This window comes from Euleptes europaea, chromosome 3, assembly GCF_029931775.1.
Source record: "Euleptes europaea isolate rEulEur1 chromosome 3, rEulEur1.hap1, whole genome shotgun sequence".
Lineage (NCBI taxonomy): Eukaryota > Metazoa > Chordata > Lepidosauria > Squamata > Sphaerodactylidae > Euleptes > Euleptes europaea.
In genome coordinates, this window is record NC_079314.1 from 43,986,418 (window position 1) to 44,010,852 (window position 24,435).

Here is a 24,435-nt window from a genome sequence, read left to right on the forward strand (position 1 = left end):
GCCTGAATTGGAGGACAACTACATAAGTAAAAGATCACCGTATTTGGTATATGCCCACCTGCTTTCACGGGTATCCCAATGCAAGTGAGAATCTTAGGGAGCAAACCTAACCTGGCCTACTCAGAAGTAAGCAGAGAGAATAACTAAAACATTTCCCTTTGTACCTAGGAGGTAAGCACCTATAACAACAGGGCAAAGAATGGAAAGCCAAGCAAATAAGAGCCATTTCTATCTACATAGAATCAAGAAAACCATTTCCACTGAGAATAATGCAATGACTGGGAGGAAATATAAATACGTTGCACAGAAATGCCTTCCCTTTCAGTCGAAACACTGGCTAATTCTTCTGGTCGAAACCTGCCCCTGTCAGTTAGATAGTCCTTTGCCCTTCTTGCGCTTTACTGCCCCTCCCATAATCTTTCTGTTATGTCATTTAGAAAAACAGCCAGTGAGGCACCAGGACATAGGCCATTTCAAAAGATTTCAAGAGATTGCCGACTTGTTAATTTTAGCAATCAGACTCAGTCTATTAAAGAACAGACGAAATTTGGTTTAAATGCACATCTTTATTGTATTATCATTTGTATTATACTGCTCTTATGTATGTGGTTTTATAGTGTCTCTAGAAACACATGCCTGGTTTCAAGCTATAAACCATTATGCACAGTGCCTCTGCCCCTACCAGTCTGGCAAGGTAGAATCTACTGAACACGTCCTATTACACTGTTGCTTTTACCAGGAGATCCAAACCAGGTACATTAACCCAATTTTGCACAGCTATCCAGGCAGACCAAATTCTTTTTACACTGCCCTTCTTCTTGCTGAATACGTTAATGAAACTACCCTTAAGGTGGCAAGATTTTGTGCATTGGCATGTCTAATAAGGCAGAAGAAGGTGGCCTAAAGTATTATTAATTGTTAAATTTATCTTTTTTATTAACTGCACTCCCTGTATTTAAATGTAATCTTTGTTAACACCAAGTATACATACAGAGAGAGAGAGAGAGAGAGAGAGAGAGAGAGAGAGAGAGAGAGAGAGAGAGAGAGATTTGTATGTAAGTATGTACATATATAGATATGACTATGCCTGTAATGTTGGAGTAGCACCCAGTAGCCTTTGCATTTAGGTAAGGGAATTATTATTTTACTGTATTAATAATAGTAGACAGTTTTAACACATTTTTGTGTTAAAGGTTCTTCTGGTCCTTGACTGTAAATAAATTTGAAATATATAGTTTTATATTACTGCTGTGTATGTAGTTTATAAACTTGATAAAGACTCATTGGTACTAAAAAGCAAAAAAAAAATGAAAATAATTGATACCAAGTTATACATTGTGGCAAAACTGGTTAAGAAATCCAGCATCAGGACAAAGGAAATTCGTACCAGAACCAACGGGTTGAAATTAAATCAAAAGAGTTTCTGTCTAGACATTAGGAAGAATTTTCTAACAGAGCGGTTCCTCAGTGGAACAGACTTCCTCAGGAGGTGGTAAGCTCTCCTTCCCTGGAGGTTTTTAAGAAGAGGTTAGATGGCCATCTGTCAGCAATGCTGATTCTATAACCTTAGGCAGATGATGAGAGGGAAGGCAACTTGGCCATTTTCTGGGCATGTACCGTATATACTCGGGTATAAGCCGACCCAAGTATAAGCCGAGGTGCCTAATTTCACCCTAAAAATGGGGAAAAATTAGGCACCCACGTATAAACCGAGGGGGAAATGCACCCCCTCCCCCCCACAGGCTTACCTGACCGGGCTCCAGGCGCGCAGGCAGGCGGTGGCGGCGGCGGCCCCCTCCCTGTGCGCAGGAGGCCCCGCAGGGTCAGCTGGCAAGCGGGAGGACTGGCCCGGGTGAGGTGGGGGGAAAGAAACCGCAGCCACCCAGCAGAAGGCGGGGTGGGGTGGGGTGCGGGGTGAAGAAACCGCCGCCGCCGCGCAGAAGGCGCGGTTGCGATCACGCAAAAGGCGCGAAAGCTGTGATCGCGCAAAAGGTGCCATCGGGTGGGGTGGGGGAAGAAACAGCCGCGCAGAAGGCGCGATAGGGTGGGGTGGGATGGGGAAGAAGCCGCCGCCGCGCAGAAGGCGCGATCGGGTGGGGTGGGGGGGAGAAGGCGGGACAGCCCGCCCATCAGCTGGCCGGCGGGAGTGCGCTGGGAGAGGGCCTGGCAGGTGAATTACCGTATTGACCCGCGTATAAGCCGAGGTGAGTTTTTAAAGCCAAAAATCATGGCTAAAAAACTCGGCTTATACTCGAGTATAAACGGTAGTAGGGGTCACTGGGGGTGTGGGGGGGAGGTAGTTGTGAATTTCCTGCACTGTGCAGGGGGTTGAACTAGATGACCCTGGTGGTCCCTTCCAACTCTATGATTCTATGATTCTATGAAATTATACATAAAGCATCCACATTACAAATGAGGGTCTGAGGGCCCACCTTACAATATTCAGTGGCTGTTCTATCTAATATCCTATTTTGCCAGCATTTGGTAATGAACACACATGAACACACATGAAGCTGCCTTATACCGAATCAGATCCTTGGTCCATCAAAGTCAGTATTGTCTACTCAGACCGGCAGCGGCTCTCCAGGGTCTCAGGCAGAGGTCTTTCCCATCACCTGCTCGCCTAGTCCCTTTAACTGGAGATGCTGGGGATTGAACCTGGGACCTTCTGCATGCCAAGCAGATGCTCTACCACTGAGCCACAGCCCCTCCCCGTAGCAGCCTTGGTAGCCCAGACTAGCCCCATCTCTTCAGACCTTGGAAGCTAAGTTGGGTCAGCCATGGTTGGTCCTTGGATGGATGACCATGAAGAAAGACAAGGGTTGTTTTGCAAAGGAAGGCAATGGCAAACCACCTCTGCTCCTCTGCTCACCTCTTCTCATCTCTTGTTCATGGGGTCCCCATGAGTCAGTTGCAACTTGACGGCACATTTTACCTTACTCTGAATTAAATAATGTGAGCATTATGCCGTGCCATAATAACAGAACATTTAAGCATGAACATGCAACTAAAAGGAGCATATCTGAATACATCAAGTCTATTTTGCAAGTTCATCTTATCTTGATCAATACTTCTCAAGAGAAAAATACTGGCTCTGCCAGAGCATAATCAAGCATAGCAATTTCCATTAAGATGCCACCAGTAATGGATTATAATGATTTTTGTTTAATTACTTTAAAGATAGCCTGGAGCCTGCCTCTTTCCCCCGATGACTACAACTCTTTAATGTATCACACATTCTAAGGTTCAGAATTGCCTGTTATTATGCAAAACAGTAGTCACTTCTTTTACTTAACAGTTGTTTTTTGTGGGCCTAGTAGTGTGCTATGTATTACCAAACAAGATCAGTGCAAAAAATGAAAGCAGCAGGTGGCTGGTTTGTAAAGGGAAAGCAGACTGCAGCCCAGAGTGGAGTTACTCAGAAGGAAGCCTCATTGAACTCTTTGCCTGCCACCCCAAATGATTGTCTAGCTATTGCCTTATTTTTGTGCCTCAGCAATCATTTGCAACTGGATTGGCTTGTCCACACAGGAAAAACCAATTGCAAGTGATCGCTATAATGCAAGATAGATAGCCCAATACCCAGACATGTGTGGATGCAGCCATTGAGATTTACCTTCTTGTATACATGCCTATGGTTAGATGGCTAGGTGCTTAAATATATACTGGAGTAATCCTCTTACTCCAATTTACATGTGTTTCATTATATTGTTATATGGAAAAAAAAAACCCTTCCAAATTTGAGTGAAGGAATGTATTCGTAACAAACTGTAAATAAGATTTGGTCACAGATCGGGAAGGAGTTTACTCTTAAATCCCTTTATAGCTTTATTGGCATGAGACTGATGAGTTAGTTATCACTTTTAACCAAACTGTCAAAAGGAGCTGCTATACGTGAGCAGAGGACTGGGTGGGGGAAGAATAGAGGGAGATGCTAAGCTAGATCCTTGCCTCTCAGGATAGCGTAGGCATAGCATCATTAATGCACAGCAGTGCCCTTGCGCTGCCAAGTTGACAGGCACAATCACAGCCAGACCCTCTCATGGTGTTGTACTCCTTTTGTTGGATGCGTTGGGAGCTGTTGGGATCAGGGCTGGCTGGCCCTGCTCAGCTGGCTGATCAGGCAGAGATGGATGGATTTGGCAAATCAAGTCAGAAGCAAAAGGGTATGTTTTCTTCCAGTATATCTGAGTCTGTGCTCATTCCCACACTCTACATTCAGTTCCTGTCCTGAATCTCAAAGCTGTCTCTCATTGGCTGCAGCCCCCTTGGTAGATGTGGACCTCCTGGCTTCTCCTCCTAAGAAAATGCATATCCCATATTTTATTCATTTTTGAGCCACAGTACAGCAGAAGATTTTCTGGTGCATAGTCATTTGATGCTCATGCATAAGATGCAGTGCACTGGCAGGTGAGTGTGGCAGGCATTTTGCTTATGTTAGATTTTTAGTTACATTTTACTAATTTTTTTTCTTCAAATCTGCGGTCATGGTCATAGCAGCTCGGAGAGCTACCCCCAATCCCCACATTTCCTTCTTGTGTACTAAAATAATAATGACATAATTTTGCTTTCAGTTTTTTATAGGGTGGATATTTCAAAGGAATGGCGAACTGGCATTTATTTGCCACATGAGGTCAACTTCTGATTTTCAGGGAAATCCATTTATTCACTACCATGTGAATTTGAAATTAGCAAGGTAGTGATTTTTACCACAACACTAAGAAATAACTTGAGAACTGAGTTGGACAGCATAGGAAAAGTTCCACATTTTTGATCTTTGAGGGCCAAAAAGGACTTGATCCTGGGAGGTCTTCCCAGGTGAGAAGGAAGGGCTGAAGCCATAGGAGCTGGCATGATAAGTGCCACAGACGCTGGCCTGGGGGCACTTATGCCGGCGCCAGGGAGCAACACAACAGCATGGGCCTCAGCTGCTGGTTTGCATCCCTAGCAGTATAGTCCCAGTGAAACTCCCCGTGCCGGCATCCAGGGGGGGCATTCCTGGGGGCGGACCTTCCTTTAGGCAGCTTCCAAGCCCCTTTCAGCCTGGGAAGTCCCCTCTACACTGCGGCGTCGCTACGCCAACAAAATAGCTGGCATAACGACATGAAACTCCATGGAGGAATTTCACAGGGGAGTGGGGTTATGCCTTTTTAACTTTTATTTTTTTGGCCGGGAAGCCTCTCTACTGCTATCTACTCCCCTCTTCAGGAATGGGCCGCCCCCCCCCCACAGAAATTGTCTAACCTGTTTTGAATATATGAAGGTACAAATAGTCACCCCGCTATGCTGTGCTCCTAATCTGAATTGGGACATTGTGCAGAGGCAGCCACTTTAAAAACATCCAGTAGATTCCATCACAACTCCCACAGCGTCATGTCTGCTTGGTCCTGAGGCAGCTGGAAAATTAAGTTGTGTAACTTGTCTTCAGCTTGCCCAAAGGAAAGCACGATAGGACAGTTAATGTCAAATTATTCCTTCATAGAGCAATCCTTAGAGAAACAAAACTTTTCATAGCTGATTTTCTGCAGAATCTCCACAGTGATAGAAGTTATACCTGTTCAGATACTAATATTCTTGTAATGTGCCACAGAATATGACAAGATTTTGATGTTGTCTGAGATTTAGATTGGGAACGGGGAGCCAGATAAAAGCATATTGCTTGCACAAATGAGCATGCAGTTTATAGTAAGGGTGATCTGGGTATTGTATGCAAACTCCGAGAGACAACTTTCTTTCCTATAATGAATGCAGTAATAGCTTTGTTATCTGGCATTTGTTGGATCCACAAAAGAAAAAAAAGTTTGAATTCTGCCAACAACAGTGTACAAATGAAGGATTCCAATCTATATTGTACTGTAATCTTTATTTTTAAATGGGGAACATGATGTGCCATTTAGCATACTGCATATACTAATGGGCATGTGGTGCGTGATGATTCAGATCCATTTGCCAGAAAGCAGAGATGCGTTTTTTGTGGATGAATGTTTTAGATGTAAGACCCCAGAGTGCAGGAAGAAAAGGTGTCACAATATAATGGGTGAGGTGTTATATGGGACAGAACATCTGAACGTAAAGTAAATTGTGAGCAATGATTGATGTTATATCTCCACGCCAACCCCGCCAACCTTTGTGGATGTGTATATTTCCTCCCTAACATCACATCTGGAAGGGAAACATCTGTGTATAAAGTGCACCAGAAGGAATTGATCAATGGCCAGAAGAGAAGAACAGAGGGAGTGGGGGAATGGAAGGAGAGAAGCACACAGAGAAGCACATATTTACATTTTTCTGGAAGTGTGGCTTTGGAAATCTTGCCCCATATTGAAAGCATGGGGAAATGTTTCAGGTCCCCCAGGGGTTCTGCTGTAAGCATCTCAGGCTTTCTGTTGAGGGAAGCTGTCTAGACAAGTTAGACAGGGCTGCAAACATTGTGTTTGCTCCCTCTAACTATGATGTGGCTGCAAAGCCAAGGTGCAGAACGGAGAGGTTTTCAAAGTATTTTCAGAAGGGAATGTTCTAATGACCAAGTCTTGCTGGCTTGGCTTCCCTACCATAAGGCAAGAACCTACCATGGAAGCAATCAGTGGCTAGATACAACTATGGTGGCTAGATAAGACTATGGTTCAACTATGGTAGCCAACCCTTTTGGCAAGTGTGAAGCAATAGGTACATGTTCACCTCTTCCCTCCGCCTGCACAGACAGGAGGGCAGGTGGGATAGGAGACATGATTAGATATTGGTTCCTCATGCCATGCTTCTTGTGTGAAAGGAGAATTACAGAACTCCATATACAGCATGTGACTTCCAGAGTGGTTGTAGAGGTCCTGTTTCATCTTGGGGGAGCTTGCCAATTCACACTTTGCACATTACACTGAAAGTTACTTTCCTTTCTGCAGCAAAGCGGCTTAGTTTGTGCTTTGAAATACATGGGAAAATCTCAAGATCACTTCTGATAACACTGTGTTTATGCTAATGAATACAGTAGGCCAAAAGAAAGCATACTTTAGTCAGTGTTAAAATTGGAACAAACACCAACAAACACTGTCATGCAGTCTATGTGTGTAGATCCATAAACTTTTCTTTTTTCTCTGTCTCTCTCTTTCCATAGCATGGCTGTGGTAATTTTGTGCGTGTGATCCAGACCTTCAACCGCACTCACCTATATGTCTGTGGGAGTGGAGCATTCAGTCCTGTGTGTGCCTATCTCAACAGAGGGCGAAGGTCTGAGGTAAGTGTTTTATTGGTTATATGAGGAGACAGTTCTTTTGGTTATATTGCTTTTCAGTAGGTGAGTGTTTATGACATCCGTCAGAATGATTTCCTGCAGTTATCCAAGCTGTACTCTCACAGATAGACTGTGGGCTGTAGTGTTTAGAGCAGGAACAAGGAGTCTCTGGTTCAAATCCTCATTCAACCATGAAGCTCATTGCATGACCTTAGGCCGGCATCTCTCTCTCAGTCTGACCTATCTTACAGGCTTATAAGCCCTCGCTGGAGAAAGTGTGGATCAAAATGTTTTGGTGTATAGGAAGACCCAGTAATTTCCCTTGTCTTCTTGAACATCACCAAGAGGCAAAGAACTGCCAAGCTGCTTTGGGGAGAAAGGCAGGGTATAAATGAAGCAAATAAATAAACTCATTAAAGGTCTGCAAGTCCAAGCAGGCTCTGAACTTCTCAAACGGAAGCCCTTCCCACCACCTCACGTCATCTGGAAAAGCACTTTGGTGTCTGAAGTGCTTATCATTTGGGGCAGGAGTAGGATCAGCTACAGCTGGAGGAAAATGCCCTGTCCCTTGAATAGAGGGTTAATGTGTGGAAATAGGCAGTTGAAGTTTTCATGGCATGAGGGAAATAACATCCCATTAACCTTCTATTAAAGGGACAGGATATCTTTGGGTAGCTCTAGGAATTGCCAGAAACTATGGTTTTACCGTAGAGTTTCTGGCAATTCCTAGAACCACCTGATGTCACTTCTGGGTTTTCCTCAGAAGCGATATCATGGCACAGATGGTGCTTCCTCCGATGTCCTTATATCTCAAGCTCTTGCTGGATGCCAGGAATGGCCTGGCAGGCCTACCTGAAATGTCTCCTCCCACACATTGTTTTTTTGCTTCCAATCATGGTGAAAGAAAAGCAGGATACAAATATTGAAATGAATACATTCAAAATAATGCACATTATTTTGTGATATATGGTTGATCCTAAAACAAGGTATCACATAACTTTTTGGGTGCATGCATAAAAGATATTTCATAACTTTTAGTGCTGGGTTTTTCTTGGGAATCAAAGCGATCACTTTCCATTGTGTGTCAGCTGAAAGAACTTTGTTTCTAATGATACGACCTTGTGTGTAGCTGTCAACCTTGGTGGAACCTGCTCTCTAAGCAGAACTGATTGCCTACTCCTTGGCCAGGATTTTACCATTGAAATGCAATTTGGCTGAGAAATAACCTTATGCTGCTTTGTTTTTATTTTTATAGAATTAGAAAGCAAAGGGTAGACTGTTTTTGCCTGTAAATCACGTTCCTTCTTGACCTCTGCCAGGAACTTGTTAATATGTTGTCCTAAATCAGGACTACTTGTGCTGAGACTGAACCAAAATTTATCTTTTTGAATTCCCAGTTCACAGAACACAGTTACAGTTCAGTGGCAGGTGAAGCCTTCCTTCTAAATTCCAAATGATTAGCCCCATTACTTGCATTTGGTTGCCTGCATTACACTTCACTGTATTGCATGAACATGGAACGTACTGAAAGTCTTTCAGGAATGCATTTCCCAGATTTCATGAAATGTGAACTACTGTGCAATTATGTGTTTAGGGCTGGGAGACCGAGTTGTTATTCACACAAGTGTTTTCTCAGGAGATGGCTTCAGAGTTGTGTGTACCTACCCAAGCCTTGGGCAAGTGTGAAAACCAAACCTTCCAGAAGAGAGCTCGCTCACTCTTTGTTTCTTTTCAGGAAGGCGCTGCGGGTTAATGCCGATTCGGGGATGCCGAATTTGTACAAATGTATTCGGCGTTCGCCTGAAATCGGCGAATTCGGTTCGTCGTTTTCCCGCCTTTTTTTACTTCGGCTCTATCTGAATTGGAAATCGCCGAATCGGGGAAAATTTGGCTGTTTTTCAGTTTGGATGGAACCGAATCGACAACCCTACACACCACCCAGACTCAGCCCAAACATTATTTGAAAACAAACCACCAAGCACCCCTGTTTCCATGTGTGCCCCCACCCTGGTTGACTAAGGCTCTCAGCAGTTTTGTCTCCCTAGTCCGGGCCTCCTGAGCAGCCCTGACCAGGAGACCTGCCTTTCAGAATCTCACTAGCCTTCGGAGATCACATCTACTTCTAATTGTGTCTAATTGTGTATTAGCAGTGAAATGTGTTTCAGGTGGAAATTAAAAGCTCTCTGAAACCTTCCTACAGCAATAGGGGAAGAGTTGTGGCTCAGTGGTAGAACATCTGCTTGGCATGCAGTACTGAGTTTGATGGACCAAGGGTCTGATTCAGACATTGGATTTCTTGGTAATTTTGACCCAAGCATGACATCAATTTTCAGTAAAATTTAAGTCTTCCAAATGAGGCAAAAAGATGCTGGTGTTAAACTGAAAAAACAACAACAACAGATATGCATCTTTGGCATACTGGAATTGGTCTCTGCGAGCCAGTCATTTTTAGGTACATGCCTATGATCGATTGATTAAATAAACTGCTGCCTCAGACGTCTGGAGTCTGTTAGACACTTGACTGGAGGCTTTGTGCTTTCATTATGTTGCCATCCAAGCCAACAATAGCAAAGCTGCCTCAAATGTACAGATTTGGTGTGAGTTCCCCCCCACACACACACATACACACAGTACCTATTGCATCTATGCATATATGCCTAATTAGCAGCTTGGATTTATTTTTAGCACTCTGCAAGAAAGCCTGCTGAGAAATTATACAGCTTATCTTCAAACTGTGCCTTTTCTAATCTCCCTTTCTAACTTGCCATCATTTTTCATAGACAAAAGGTTGGATTTTTTTTTAATCATTGTTATACTAAACAATTTCCACTGTTTTTCACTAAATCAGGGAATGAAGGCTGCAAAGTGCTACCCAATTTGACAATTAGCCCCAAACACTTAAAATTCACAGCTGGACCATGTGGGCTAGGCTGTAATATCTGTGGCTGTGACGTATTATGAGCAGTAAATCCCTGTGGAATACATTGCCACAAAATGTAGGGATCACAGCTAGTTTAGATGGCATTTTGAAAAGATCTGACAAAGTCATTGAGTCAAGATCAATCAGTAGTTCACAGTCATTATACCTGTATGAAACCTCCATGTTCATAGGCAGTATACCTCTGGACAAGCAGTAGGGGGAAATAGGATGTTCAAATACTGCTGGTAGGTTTCCTGAGACGTTTGGTTACATGAGGGACGGACGCACCAGAGGAAAAGTACATGTAATTGTTTATTGCTGGGCAAACACAGCATTCTCCTAGCTCTCCTCAATCCTCTCTCAACCTGCAGCTCCTCCCCTCTGTAGTGACTGTAAATTAGAGACAAGTTCTAATAAGGAACATAGGAAGTTTAGACTAATAAAGAAGATGGGAGTTCAGACAGGATCCCTGCTGGCTTGAGGGGAAGAGCTGCAGGCGTAAGAGAACATTGAGGAAACGAGGAAAATGCTGTGTTTGCTTGGCAAAAGGCTGTTACATTTCGTTTACCTTTGGTGTGTCCCTCACATGACTGAACCTCTGACTTCTCATGTGGAATCAGAAGTGGGATGCTGAAGGGGACTGTCATCCTTGTTGATATTGCTAGATCTACCAGTAGGCATTGACACTGGAATATGGAGTTAGTGTTACAGGAGTGGCCCTTTCAAACTGAGTGAGATTGTCTGGCATTTGGGGGCTCTGTATTTCTTTGCCTAAGCCTCCAGAAGCGTCTGTCTTGGTTCTGATCCAGTGTTTTCAGGCCTTGGTCAGGTGGCTAAGGCAGAACAAGCTGAAGGTGAATCCAAACAAGACAGGGGTAATGCTGGTCAGGAAAGCGGTTCTAGAGGAACTGGATCCACTGGTCCTAGACAGAGTGGAGTTGGCTTTTGTCGAGAGGTTAAGAGCTTGAGAGTGCTTGTAGACCCAGCCTTGCTGATGAAAAACAGGTTGGCACAGTGGCCAAGAGCATCTTCTATCAGTTGTTAGATTCAGCTGATCTGGCCACATAGATCCATGCTTTTGTTAACTCACAGCTGGATTACTGTGATGTGTTTTAAGTTGGCCTACCCTTGAAGACAACTGGGAAACTGCAGCTTGTTCAGAGTGCAGCAGCCCAGCTTGGATAACAATGCTAGTAAATGTTGGTATTGTGATTCAGCTGGCACAGATTTTCTACACATGTGGTGGAGCTGCAGTAGAGCCCAAACATATTGGATGAAAGTGATTGAAATCATATCCAGCGGCCTTGAAATTGTTATTCCAGTAAGACCTGAAACAATTTTATTAAATTATTTTCCAGATAAACCAAAGGACATTTGAGTTATGTTTCTCCATATACTAACGGCTGCTTGAAAAAATCTTGCGAGATATTGGAAAAGCAATTCATTCCCTGATTTAAATAATTGGCTAGATAAGGTTAAAGAAACCTGTGCTTTAATTAAGTTGACATATTATAATAATGACAAAAATACGGAAGAACTGGACTCTCGCTGGAATTTAACCATTTCAAGGATGGAAAAAAAACACTCCACTGTAAATCACTGAGAGATAGTGATATAATAATCATGCAAATTTTAGATAAACAGAGTATTGCTTGCTTCACTGTTATGGGTTTTTCAGTTATATTAGCAGCACGGCTTTAGTTTCTTTTCAATAATTTGTATTATGCGTATTTTAGTAATGTTATATTTCCATTTTCTTTTATTGTTATATTCTCATTTTCTCTTAATAAATTATTAGGGACTAACCAATGGGAAACAGCTACGTTGGATGGCTGTCCAATTCAGGGTGCTGATTATGACCTCTAAAGTCCTTCATGGCTAAAGCCCACATATGTAAAGGACTGTTTTCTCCCATATATCCCTGTGTGCCAGCTGCAGGACTCAGGCTGCCACCTGCTCTCTGTTCACCACTTTCTGTTTGCCACATGAAGAAGGCCCACTTGGCATCAATGAAGCCTTTTTCACAATAGCTCCCACCTTGTAGAATGGGTTTCTAGGGGAAGGGGATGCCACCTTCAGAAACCTTCAGAGGGCACTGCAAGGCCATCTTATTGTTCCAGGGCTTTTTTATTGGGGTATAATGTGTAAAAGATAACTCCACACTATCTTTTCAGTACAAAGAGCTTATGGTGGTGAACATCGTCCTCCCTTCCCCATTCTATCCATGCAACAACCCTGTGAGGTAGGTTAGGCTGAGAGATATTGGCTCACCCAAGGTCGCTTAGCAAGCTTCATGGAACAGAGCATTTGAACTCTTATCTCCTCGCTCCTGGTCTGACATGCTGTCTGCTGCACCTCACTTCCTCACACCACAGGGAAACTCCCAGGCTGTGCTTCCTTGTGTTAGTTGCCTGTAGGAGTGTGGGAAAGGGGACCGTTGTCTTGGCTTGAGCCACTAGAGCTGATCTTGGCTCCCTGCCTCCAAGCATCGGGTTGACACCATGAAGGATTGACAGCTGGTAGAATTCTGTCTGCTTGCCAGTGCCATCTTTATGGTTATTGTTAATAAGAAGAGTAATGAACACAGCAGGCCCATTTTACCCCTGCCTTTCCCATCTTGTCAGCCTCAGAGACTCCCAACTGTACACAGCAGCTGGTGGAGAAACTGGGGTGTGTAACTGCTGGCACACTGTAGCTCCTTGGCATGCCAGGGAAGGCTGGCAGCGGATCACAACTTCTCTGAGGAACTTTCTCCTCCCCTTCATCTGAAGGAGGCCAAGTCCTCTTTGTATGGGAATATGGCAGCCCAGCCACAATGTGCATAGTGAAATAACAAAAAAGAAAACGCCATGCGTATTGAAACTGGCATAAACAAAGAAGACTAAATAAAGCAAGCTCAGAAAGACACGTGAGTGCATACCTCTTGCATTTGGGTGTACTGCTGACTTTCTAAAGCAAGCTGGTCAGTGGAATGCAGCCATTAGGAAGCTCCTGCTCTGCTTGGTACCCATTTTCCCACTTTTCTTTTCTTTAGCATGCATTCTTGCAGGATTTCCCCCCTCTTTTGTTTTCTGATCCTGCCCCCGTGGTAGCCTTTTTTTGTGGTGGTACCCACCATTGAGGGAGAGAGAGAGAGAATTTTATGCGTGTCTGTGTCTGATACAAAATGTAATGATCTGTCCGTATTTACTGGAGATTGGATGGTTATATTTGTAGTGGGCTGGAGGAGAGGTTGTTGGAATGTTCTTCTATCTCATACATTTTTATCCCACGATTCCTCTGAAGCACCTCAGAGATTCATGCATGGCTTTTCTTCCCTCATTTCATCCACACAACACACGTGTGAGATGGGTGAGACTGAGAGAGAAGCCCTGTGCCCATGTTAGAGAGAGCCTGCGTACATCTGTTTGTAAGAAAGAGTCAACATGCGATCACTTCGCAGTTGAAACCAAGGACTGTACCAGGTTAAATATGAGGTTTGTATCATGTGTGCAATTGTACATGCATTGAGTGTAACATGAGAATTACCCAAAACATGTATTTTTTTAAAAAATGTGGAATGTACGTGTGTTCACTGTATCCTGTGAACAGTGCTATTGTGTGTGACTGGACCCAGGTCAGCCAGCAAGCTTCATGGCAGAGTAAAGAGTTGTATCCTGGTCTCCCTTAACTTAGTCTAACATTCTACTCCTATGCCACACTGTCTCTCCTATAGATATATTTTAAAATTGTTTTTATTATTCTAATCGATGTATTTTTATGTTCCTTCATAAGCACAACTCAGTAAAATAATAGAGAAACAAAACTGGAGCTGAACTGGAAATAGGCTTGCCAACTCCTGGCTGGAAAATGCCTGGAGATTTGGGGGCAGAATCTGAAGACAGCCAGGTCTGAGGAGGGGAGGGACCCCAGTGCCATAGGGTCCACCCTCCAAAGCAGCTATTTTCTCCGGGGGAACTGATTTCTCTTATCTGGAGATCAGTTGTAATTCTGGGTTATCTCTAGGCCCTACCTAGAGGCTGGCAACCCTAGCTAGAAAACTAATGTCCTTGCGGTGTGTCCTGTTTTAGAGAGTAAGGTAAACTCCCTGAAATATTTGAGCATTTTCAACATAAGGTATCATCCAAACTGAACGTGTTAAAATGAACTTTCATGCTTTTCTACAGATGACGTGTTATTTTTGTGTGTGTGTTCCAGGAACAAGTTTTCAAAATCGATTCCAAATGTGAATCTGGGAAGGGACGTTGCTCTTTCAACCCAAACGTGAACACCGTTTCTGTTATGATCAGTAAGTGAAAACAACCAGGGTTTCAAGATGCTTAAATCATTAGGTGCAGAAAGTGAAATGATAGGGTGTGGTAAACAAATTGGGCTGCAGGGAAATAGAAGAAAACTGGAAAAAATTATCTGTTGGTGACTATTCAGTTCCAGTGAATCCTGCCTCTGTTAAGGGGATTGGACTCCAAAGCCCCCCCCCCCCCCGCGACAGGCTCCCATTATTCTTGGCTTCAGTTCACGTCAAAGAGACCGCAAAGTTCAGAAGCAATTATAACAATCTCTTCAAACTCCTGTTGGGGCAGGTGAAGTATAGGCTGCAGGTATCTTTGGTAAGATTATAAAAAAAAAATTGGTAAGTTTTTCCCCCTGGAGTCAGACTTGGCAACTTTTAATTTTATTTTAAAAATATTCTGTTTGCATTCATGACGTGAAATGGGATTTGACAAAGTTGCAGGAATTGTTGGGTGCTGTTCTCAAGGTCTGCGTTCAGAAAAGAAAACAATTTATGTTGCCTCAGTGCAGCCCTTTACAGAGTTGCTCCAGTCTGAGCCTTTTGATTTCAGTGGATTTAAACTGGAGTAATTCCACATATCATTATAATGTAAGTGGGAGAAGGATTTGGGAATGGGTGGATATATCATAGAATCATAGAGTTGGAAGGGACCACCAGGGCCATCAAGTCCAACCCCCTGCACAATGCAGGAAATTCACAACTACCTCCCCCCCCACACCCCTAGTGACCAGAAGATAGCCAAGATACCCTCCCTCTCATCATCTGACTAAGGTCACAGAATCAGCATTGCTGACAGATGGCCATCTAACCTCTTCTTAAAAATCTCCAGGGAAGGAGAGCTTACCACCTCCCGAGGAAGCCTGTTCCACTGAGGAACCACTCTAACTGTTAGAAAATTCTTCCTAATGTCTAGACGGAAACTCTTTTGATTTAATTTCAACCCGTTGGTTCTGGTCCGACCTTCTGGGGCAACAGAAAACAACTCGGCACCCTCCTCTATATGACAGCCCTTCAAGTACTTGAACATGGTTATCATATCCCCTCTCAGTCTTCTCCTCTTCAGGGTAAACATACCCAGCTCCTTCAACCTTTCCTCATAGGACTTGGTCTCTAGACCCCTCACCAACTTTGTTGCCCTCCTCTGGACATGTTCTTAAAGAAAGCAATTTATTGGGGGGGGGGCAACAACTTCTATAAGTGTTTCACAAAAGTTCATTATAAGATTTTAAGCAGATGGTATCTAACACTTGTGCAAACACAGCACATATATCAATGCCATAGAGTCCAATTGCCAAAGCAGCCATTTTCTCCAGGTGAAATGATCTCTATTGGCTGGAGATCAGTGGTAATAGCAGGAGATCTCCAGCTAGTACCTGGAGGCTGGCAACCCTACCTGGACTATGTATCATTGGCTGTGGAAACTATTGCTGCAGTGGCAGCAGTCAGGTGGGGGTAGACTGAGAGGGGGAAATGGCTCTCTGGCCCTTCCCCACAAAGGAAAAAGGGGGAGGCAGCCTGCCCAAGCCCCAGCCCTGCCCACCCAAAGAAGGGAAGGATAAAGAGGCGGAGTTGGCCATCCGCCCACCAAGAAAAACCCCAGTGGCCATAATGGCCGGTCCGCCCTTGCAGCCAGGTAAGAGGAGGGAAGAAAATAATTCTCTCCCTGCCCCCACTCTTGTCTTCTCCAGCTCTTTGGAAGATGTTTCAAAAGCATCTGAGGTGCCGAGAAACATGGGAAATGTAGCACCCTAAAATAAGGTGCCAGCTGCCCCAGGACTACATTTCTTATGGTTCTTGGTGTTCCAGATGCTCTCAAAACAGCACCTAAAGCTAGGGAAAGGAGAGGGAGAGCTAGAAAGGGAGACACCTCATTTCTACAGCCACTGTGGCAGCTGCTGCGGCTATGGAAGCAGGGATGTGGTGCACAGAAATTGTATTCTGGTGGCAGAAGTAAATATCAACATGCAATGGAGGGAAGTTCACGTCTTTGCAAAAGAGGGGGGGACAAGGAGACACCTCCTGTCACCTTGTCCAACATTCCACTCCTGTGCAACCCAATACATCTATGAAATCGAAGGAGTATTTCTGTATTGTATTTTTGTATGTTAGTTCTACATACAGCCAAAATTGATAACAAAGAAGAACATTTGTATCTCCAGCTCCTCTCTTTCCAGCTATGATGTGATAGAAAATCCATAGACCCAGTTAAGTTCATGCTGAATACATTTAAATTTGCTCATAAATTCTATTTTGCTTGGTATTCAAAATAATCAGACCTTGTCTAGGGATGATAAGGTTGCTTTACTTCCCTTGAAGATGGTAGAAATTGTAGCGGGTCTAAAATGAGGCAGCTCAGCTTTAGCAGAATCGAGCCCATTTTATTTGTTGGTTGGTTGGTTAGTTTGCATTATGTATAGTCCACCTTTCTCACTTGGATTCAGAGTAAGTCAATATAATCAACAGAATGGGACATCTTGATATGATCCTATGGATGGTTATTTTTACAGAGTGTTTCAGTACTGCATACATGTAATCATGTGACAGTGTAACACCATGCATGCACATCCATCCAAAAACTGAAAGCTACGGCCATCTGTACATTCACTACACTGTGTACAAATTAAGGGGACGGGTGGGAATGGGGAACAGTAGGAAATTATTATTGCATTGGTTCCACTTCTGAAACAAGACAAGTAAAATCGGGAGGGAAATTCTGATGAGAAGATTTTTTTTAAAATTATCCCTAGACTAGCTTTCTTTTCAGTATTTCTGTTGTTTACCCATCTTTTACCATAATCTCTCAAGGGGGCAGTATATAAAAGGCCTCATGATCTTTCAGAGTACCAAAATAGATGTGTGCAGTAACATTTGCACCTTAAACGTAGCCCCTTGCTGGTTTCTCAGGCAAGAAATGAAAGGAATCTGCTTTGGAATGAAAGGGAGGCTAAGGAATAGTGAATCACAATGTAGGTTGGATGTTGTCTTGAATTTATTAGCTGTGCTCAATTTTTTCTTTTTTTTTTTTCTTTTGCCCTTTGCCTGCTTACAGCCAGCATGTTATTCTCAGGGCCGTGCCAGCCACCCAGCTGGAAACAGCTGCCTAAAAATCCAGCCTCCTTGACACTTAACCAGCATGTGCTCTTTAGTGTTCTGGGAGCTGCCGCCTTTTCCTGCCGAGGCAGAGCACTGTGTGCTTTGCAATACATGGAGGGGGACCTTTGATTGCAAATCTGTGGATCACCATGCCTGCAGTTCTAGCCAAAGGGAGAGATACAGTTGCTCTCCAGATTTCTCCTGGATTGACTAGGGGTTTTTCTGAACAAAGGGAAGAAAACCACTGACAGAAGGGTTCAGTTTTTCTACTTCATAGCAATTAAAAACAAACAGCGGAGACAGTGATTTCAGTGTAGTGTGGTCTTGAGTTTTCCAGTCCCTCCAAAATCAGCAGCTGGAGGGTAAACGTTGGTTCATTCTCCATCCAAACCTTGCCAGATGAAGAGTTGTTGTTGTTTTAAATAAGATATTCTTTTTAAAAATCCTTCATTTTCTTTGAATTTAAAAAGTGGTAGTGTTCTGCATTAAGCATACTAATTGCCATTAAAAGCATTCAGTTTCTTGGAAAATTTCTTTGCGTCAACAATAAAATTCAGTGAAACCCCTAAAATCCAAATTCTTCAAATGCACCGGGAACAAACTCTGTTATGCAAATTCTATTGAACTTTTTTTTGACCAATATACAAATGTGATTTGATGAACATAAGATATTAGAACTACCAAGATAAGAAATGGAAGAATACTGGAGAGGGATCTTATGCCTTGCCCCATGTATTATTTAATGCAAGGAATTCGTATCTCTGTCAGCTATATGGATGTGAGGGCGATCTGGCTGCAGCATCTGTCACCTCATTGATCGCCAGGGTTGATTCGGCTGATCTAACTGACTAGGCGGGTGTCCCCTACCTCCCTCACCGCTCCATGTGCGTCCTTCCTGAAGCTGCGCGCTCAGTGGAAGAGGACAACCATCCCAAATGGAAGGAGTGTACCATTCTTCGGTCAAGGGTATACAATAGCTGCACTCCCCTGCTAGAATCTCCAAACAAGCTCAAGGTCTGTCCGCCATTCTCACAATGCTATTTTAAGCAGAGTTGCACCCTTCTAAGCCCATTGACTTCAATGGACTTAGAAAGGTGTAACTGAGCTTAGAATGGCACTGTTAGTTTAATTATGTGTGCCAGTTTGGTCTGATGTACACTTAGCAATGGGGCTAAGTGAGAATGCCCTATTTCACTTCATTTTAGTGCAGGTGTAATGCTGGTATCCAGCCAAGCCATGCTTTGCAAATTGGAAGCCAGCCTATGGGAGACCTTCCTTTTTCCAACTCTGGAATGAATGCCACCTTTCTTCTCTGGATGGTAATTTCCATATACACTGGCTTCAGCCATGGCTAAGAACATGAGAACATAAGAACATGAGAAGAGCCCTGCTGGATCAGACCATGTAGTCCAGCAATCCATTTCACACAGTGGCCAACCAGTTACCTTACAGGTCCAACAAACGGCATAGTGGCCAAGCCTTCCCCTGATGTAACCTCCTAGCACTGGTATTCATGGGTTTTCCTCCTCTGAAATTGGAGTTTCCCTTTAGCCACCATGGCTAGTAGCCAGTGATAGACCTCTCCTCCATGAATCTGTCTAACCCTCTTCTAAAGCAATCTGTGCCTGTGGCCATCACTACATCCACTGGCATGAATTTCGCAACTTAATTACTTGTTGAGTAAATAAATATTTCCTTTTGTCTGTCCTGAATCTACTGCCCATCAACTTCATTGGGTGCCCTGAGTGCTAGTATTATGAGAGAAGGAGAAAAAGCTCTCTCTGTCCATTTTTCCCACCCCAGGGATAATTTTACAAACCTCTATCATTTTCCCCCTCAGTTGTCTTTTTTTTTTTCTGAACTGAAAAGCCCCAGTTACCAGGTTTTTTCATAGCCATGGTCTGCAAACTCACTTCAAGCTGTAGTTTTAACATGCTTGTTTGTATTGTTCTCTTTTTTTTCCCTAACCACCAAAGCAAACGTAATGGTTCTGGGCTTCTTCCTTTTGTCTTCAAAGTATTCTGTGATTTCACAAAAGCAGTCATGCCTCAAGTACATACCATGTTAGAAAGAATTCCGAACAGTGTGTGTACTCACGAAGGCAAAATTCGCGAAGGCAAATTGTTTGGGGGAATTAGAGCTGACAGAATTTTTTGCTACCTGATTAGACAAGTAGGCTCTAGGAATACTTAAGACGTCATAAAACTGGTATGCAAGGGGATTAGGAATAGTGCATTGCCAGATTTTTAAAAAAGAAATCGGCTTAAGCACAGAAGCTTGTGAGAACCATTCACCTGAGCTCTTATAAGCAATCCTGTACAAAGTAACAGTGCATCTTGAAGCAGATTTACACTCTTCTTAAACCCATTGACTTCAGTGGAGTTAGGTGTAACTCTACTTAGGACTGAACTGCAAATGATAGTAAATTATGGGGGGAAAGGCAAATTAATTACTTGGGTTTTATACAGCATGTGTTGAGTGCACAAAGCCCTTTGCCTACATTATTCTAGTAATCCTTATAACTTTGCAGGCCAGTAGGCCAGATGGCAGATGGGAATTTTGAGGCTCTAATGAGCCACACTAGGGGAGTCCCATCCTACTGTTGGGAACAAATGTTTCAGCCATTGACCTAATCCAGGTGCAAATATTTCAGTGTGTCCTGTAAAGTCTGATAAATGTCTTCACCAATTTAGGAATGCATAGCTCAATAATAAATTCAGCCTTTCTATGGGGTGTAGAGGATGCACAAGTGATTGAAACGAGCATCTCATCTGAGACCACCAAATTCTGGGTCAGATGAAATGCTGGCACTAACCTTCATAGATCAGGAACAACAGCTCCTTTCTTCCCTCTCCAGGATAAATGTCTCCTTCATTTTCCAGTTGTCTTTAACATTACAGGTATCTAGGGTTTAGAAAACCCAATTCCACCCCTGGTTTGAAGATAAGTAAGATAGGAGCACCCATTAGCTTTAACCATGGTTTGAAGAGCAGTGTCACTGCTTTGTTAGCTTTGCCTCACTTTTGCCTCTCCCTGAGTTGTGGCAGGTCCTCCACAAATTATTGAATGAGGGCAAATAGACTAACACTCATCCCAGACAAGCCAGAGGTTTTGGGTGGGACTACTGCTGTGCATCTGGATCTGATGGGGTTGTGCTCTTTTTCGAGGACCAGGCAATTCAGAAACATCTGCTGCTCCGGAATGCATCAGCTTGTCTTTCACCTGAAGTTGGCGGCTCTCTGCCAGAGTTGATGGGATTCTATCCCCAATAAGTCAGATAGCATTGCTTAGTATAGTGGTCGGCAAACTCATTAGTCAACAGAGCCAAATATCAACAGTACAACGATTGAGATTTATTTTGAGAGCCAAATTTCTTAAACTTAAACTATATAGGTAGGTACACTGTTTATTAACTTAATAAACTTTAATTAAAGTTTTAAGTCTTAATTAAACTATAGGTACACTAAATAAAACTTGATATCATATTTAATAATGATCTTATTTATTGATAACTGATATTCTACCCACGCAAGCTTCGAAAGTCACCAAACTGCAGGTAAAACTTTCCCCCTCTGCAAAGAAAAAGGTATGCTGTGTGTAGTCCAGAGGCCTCTGAAGCCCTTTTTTCATTTCTATTCAGTCCAGCAATGCCCTCTGCCCATGCTCAGAATGCCCATGCCCACCCAAATGTCAAACATTGAGACAACCAATTGCACACCAAGGCCCAAGCTAGATGTCAATACATGAGTCAGCCTCCTACTGAGTGTAAACATTCCCCAGCGCCCCACTGCTAGTACACTTATTATCCCGTGTATGCCGATCCACACGAGCTCTCCTCTGCAGGAAAAGCCTGGATACTAACAGAATATATATATATGGAAAACCCCTTCCTGCAAAGGGCCTGCCTTTGACCCAGCCCTCCCCTCCCCAGCCATGCCACCTCACCGCAGGAGGCGAGGAAGAAAATGCAAAAGAGGAGGCGAGGAAGAAAATGCATTTGCCAGTGCATTGACATGCAAGGGGGCTTTTGCAAAATGCAAGCATCAGCGCACACCCCGCAGGGTCAACCCTTCCAGCAAGAAAAGATCCCTGGCCAATGACACATGCAAAAAAAAAATACACCACCCCGGGCAAGGAAGAAAGCCTCCATTGCAATCTCAGCTCCTCACCTGCCAACCGCGCGTGTGCGTAAAAAGGGACTCCAGGAGCAACCCTGGAGAAGGTGAAAGGAGGCGGGCGGATGCCACTGAGCCTGTGTCGCCTGGGCTGCGGCTTGTCCCCGCTCCTTTGTCAGCTGCCGGCCCTCCCGTTGGCTGTAGTTCGCAGGAGCGCAGGCCGCTTTGGGAAAGGAGGCTGGGAGGACTACAAGGGCCAGCATGCCAAGCGCCGAGGATGGCCCGGCGGGAGGGGCAGGCCCGGCATCGGCCAATCCATGGCAGAGCCGCACTCAAAGAGCCAAAGAGCTGCATGCGGCTCGCGAGCCGCGGTTTGCCAACCGCTGGCTTAGTAGATCCTTTTCCTCTAGGCTTGCCATGGGTTGATTTTTATTATTCCTTGATGTTAATTAGTCTTAGGCATTATAATATTTAGTGAACTTCAATAAGAATTTCATTATTTTGTTTTATTGCAAGCCACTTGTTGGAGAGAAGCAAGATGTAAATTTAAATGCAGCTAAGTAGTTAACATCCTTCCAGGTATAGTGCTATTCCATGGTTAAAGCTGACAAGGTAGGAGGGATTTTTTTTCCCAAACAAGAAATATGTAAGAAGCTGTTTCCAAGCCTGGCTAAGGTTATACAAGCTGTGGCTGGCAAGTGTTATCAACTGGACCCTTCTGAAGTTATGGCTGGGGCAAGCACTGAATGACGAATTTTAAACTTCCTAAAGCACAGCTTACTCTTGAAGTTACCAAGTTCCACTTGGTCTCAAAGTTAATGATAAATTTATTGCTGTTTGAACAGTTCAGTATAAGCAGCAGAAGTCTGAGGTGGTATCAGCTCACAATTCAGAAGCAAAACACGTTCTCCGGTTGCTGCCCTGCCCCTACACAACAGGTTCTATCCTGCCCTTGCTGAAAGAAAATCATGCAGGCAACGTTAAAACCTACCATTATACCAGCTTGCATGATTGATAGGCATCCAGTTCATGACCTCAGCAGCAACCCAGAAATACCAGAATTTGAGCAGACTCATGGATGTGGCTGGTATTTCTTACAGCTGGAAGGGGGTCTGCAAACCACAGTCTTAAGGATCCCACTGGAGGAGAATGAATTCCAACATCGTTCTCAGTACTAGTGAAAATGAGAGGTTATTCTGGCAAATGTTTTGTGCTTGGGGGCTTTTTTGCCAACCCATGGGACTTGTGCTGTTGGCCCCAGACAAAAGAAACTGAAATTCATTCCTATGTACAATGTACATACTCTGCAACATATGAGCTGAATTGTTCATTGCAAAGTATTTAGGTACATAATCCTATTATTGCTGGTCTAGGCAATAATAATTCCCTTTATGGAAACACTTTCAAATTCACTTTGACTCTAACTTACCATGTTCAGGTTTTGTTGTTTGAAAGAATACATTTTCTTCGGTCATTTTCAATAGGCTAAAGCCTGCATGATTCTGAGTCAGGTTATTACACTGAGTATGTCTCTGTTCGGCGACTTTCTCAAATGAGGCCAGAGTTGAATTCTGCCAACATTGGCTGTGTATATTCACTCATTCCTTTGTATGAGGCAAAAGGAACCAGATTGGGAATTTCTCACTATGAGATGCAGGTTTTTTCACCCTAGTCAGTGAGTGGTTTTGTCAGATTTCTCCCTTCAGTGCTTTCCCGTATGGTTCCTGTTCCCAATAATTTCCTAACATGTACCCCAAAACACAGACAAGGGTCTCTTAAATCTCTCCTCCTTCACTGTGAACAGCGACAGGAGTAAGAGGAATTCCTTATAGTGTACCTATTGTTGTCAACTCTGGTTTGGAAAATTCCTGGAGATTTCGGGGTGAAGTTCAAGAAGTATGGAATTTGAAGAGGAGAAGGAGCTCAGTGGGGATGGGATGCCATCAATTCCACACTCCAAAGCTGCAATAATTTTTCATGATCCATATAGTCAAAAGCCTTTCTGCAATCTATGAAATAGAAGCTGATTTTCTTGTATAGTCCAGTAACCAACATAAATTAGCAATCTCTAGTGCCTCTTCCTTTTCTGAATCCAGCTTGAACACCAGGCATTTCTCATTCCATATATGGTAACAGTCTTTGTTGTAAGATTTTGAGCATCACTTTACTTGCATGAGAAATTAATATGATGGTCTGATAGTTACTACAGTCTTTGATGTCTCCTTTTTTGGGTGGGGAATTGGAAAGTATATTGACCGTTTCAGGACTGTGTGCCATTATTTTGTTTTCCATGTTGGTTGGCATACTCTTGTTAAGATATTGATGGATTCGGTTTCTGTAGCTTGAAATAGCATTATTGATATCCCATCTACTCCTGGTGATTTTTTTCTCCCAATTGCTTTCAGTGCAGCTTTCACTTCACTGTCTAAAACTGCAGGTTCTTCTTCAAAAGATTTTTCCTAGTAGGAATCTGTCATCTTAACCCCTCACCCCCGACCTTTCAGGAGAGTTTGCCAAACCCAGAGACATAAGAAAGGCTGTTTCTGTGGTCTAGTTGAAGGCACATGGCTGCAACGCATCTGCTCAGTATGAACTCAGAGCTTTGCTAGTCAGTCAAGTTGCGGTAAAATATATATATATATATATATATATATATATATATATATATATATATATATATATATATATATATATATATATATATATATATATATATCCCTAAGACTCCAGAAGCAAACAGCTGGCAAGAAGCACATTGGTACTTTTTGTGCCACCAAACAGACACAACGTT

General features: G+C 43.3%; 1 protein-coding gene across 1 annotated transcript in view; it reads left to right on the plus strand.

The window, feature by feature from the left end:
• SEMA3C (semaphorin 3C) overlaps positions 1 to 24,435 on the plus strand; it is a 159,720-nt gene that overhangs the window by 70,312 nt on the left and 64,973 nt on the right. Inside the window, exons 4-5 of the mRNA XM_056845836.1 lie at positions 7,109 to 7,228; positions 14,343 to 14,433. Coding sequence (XP_056701814.1) covers positions 7,109 to 7,228; positions 14,343 to 14,433 — 211 coding nt within the window. The remainder of the gene's footprint in view (positions 1 to 7,108; positions 7,229 to 14,342; positions 14,434 to 24,435) is intronic.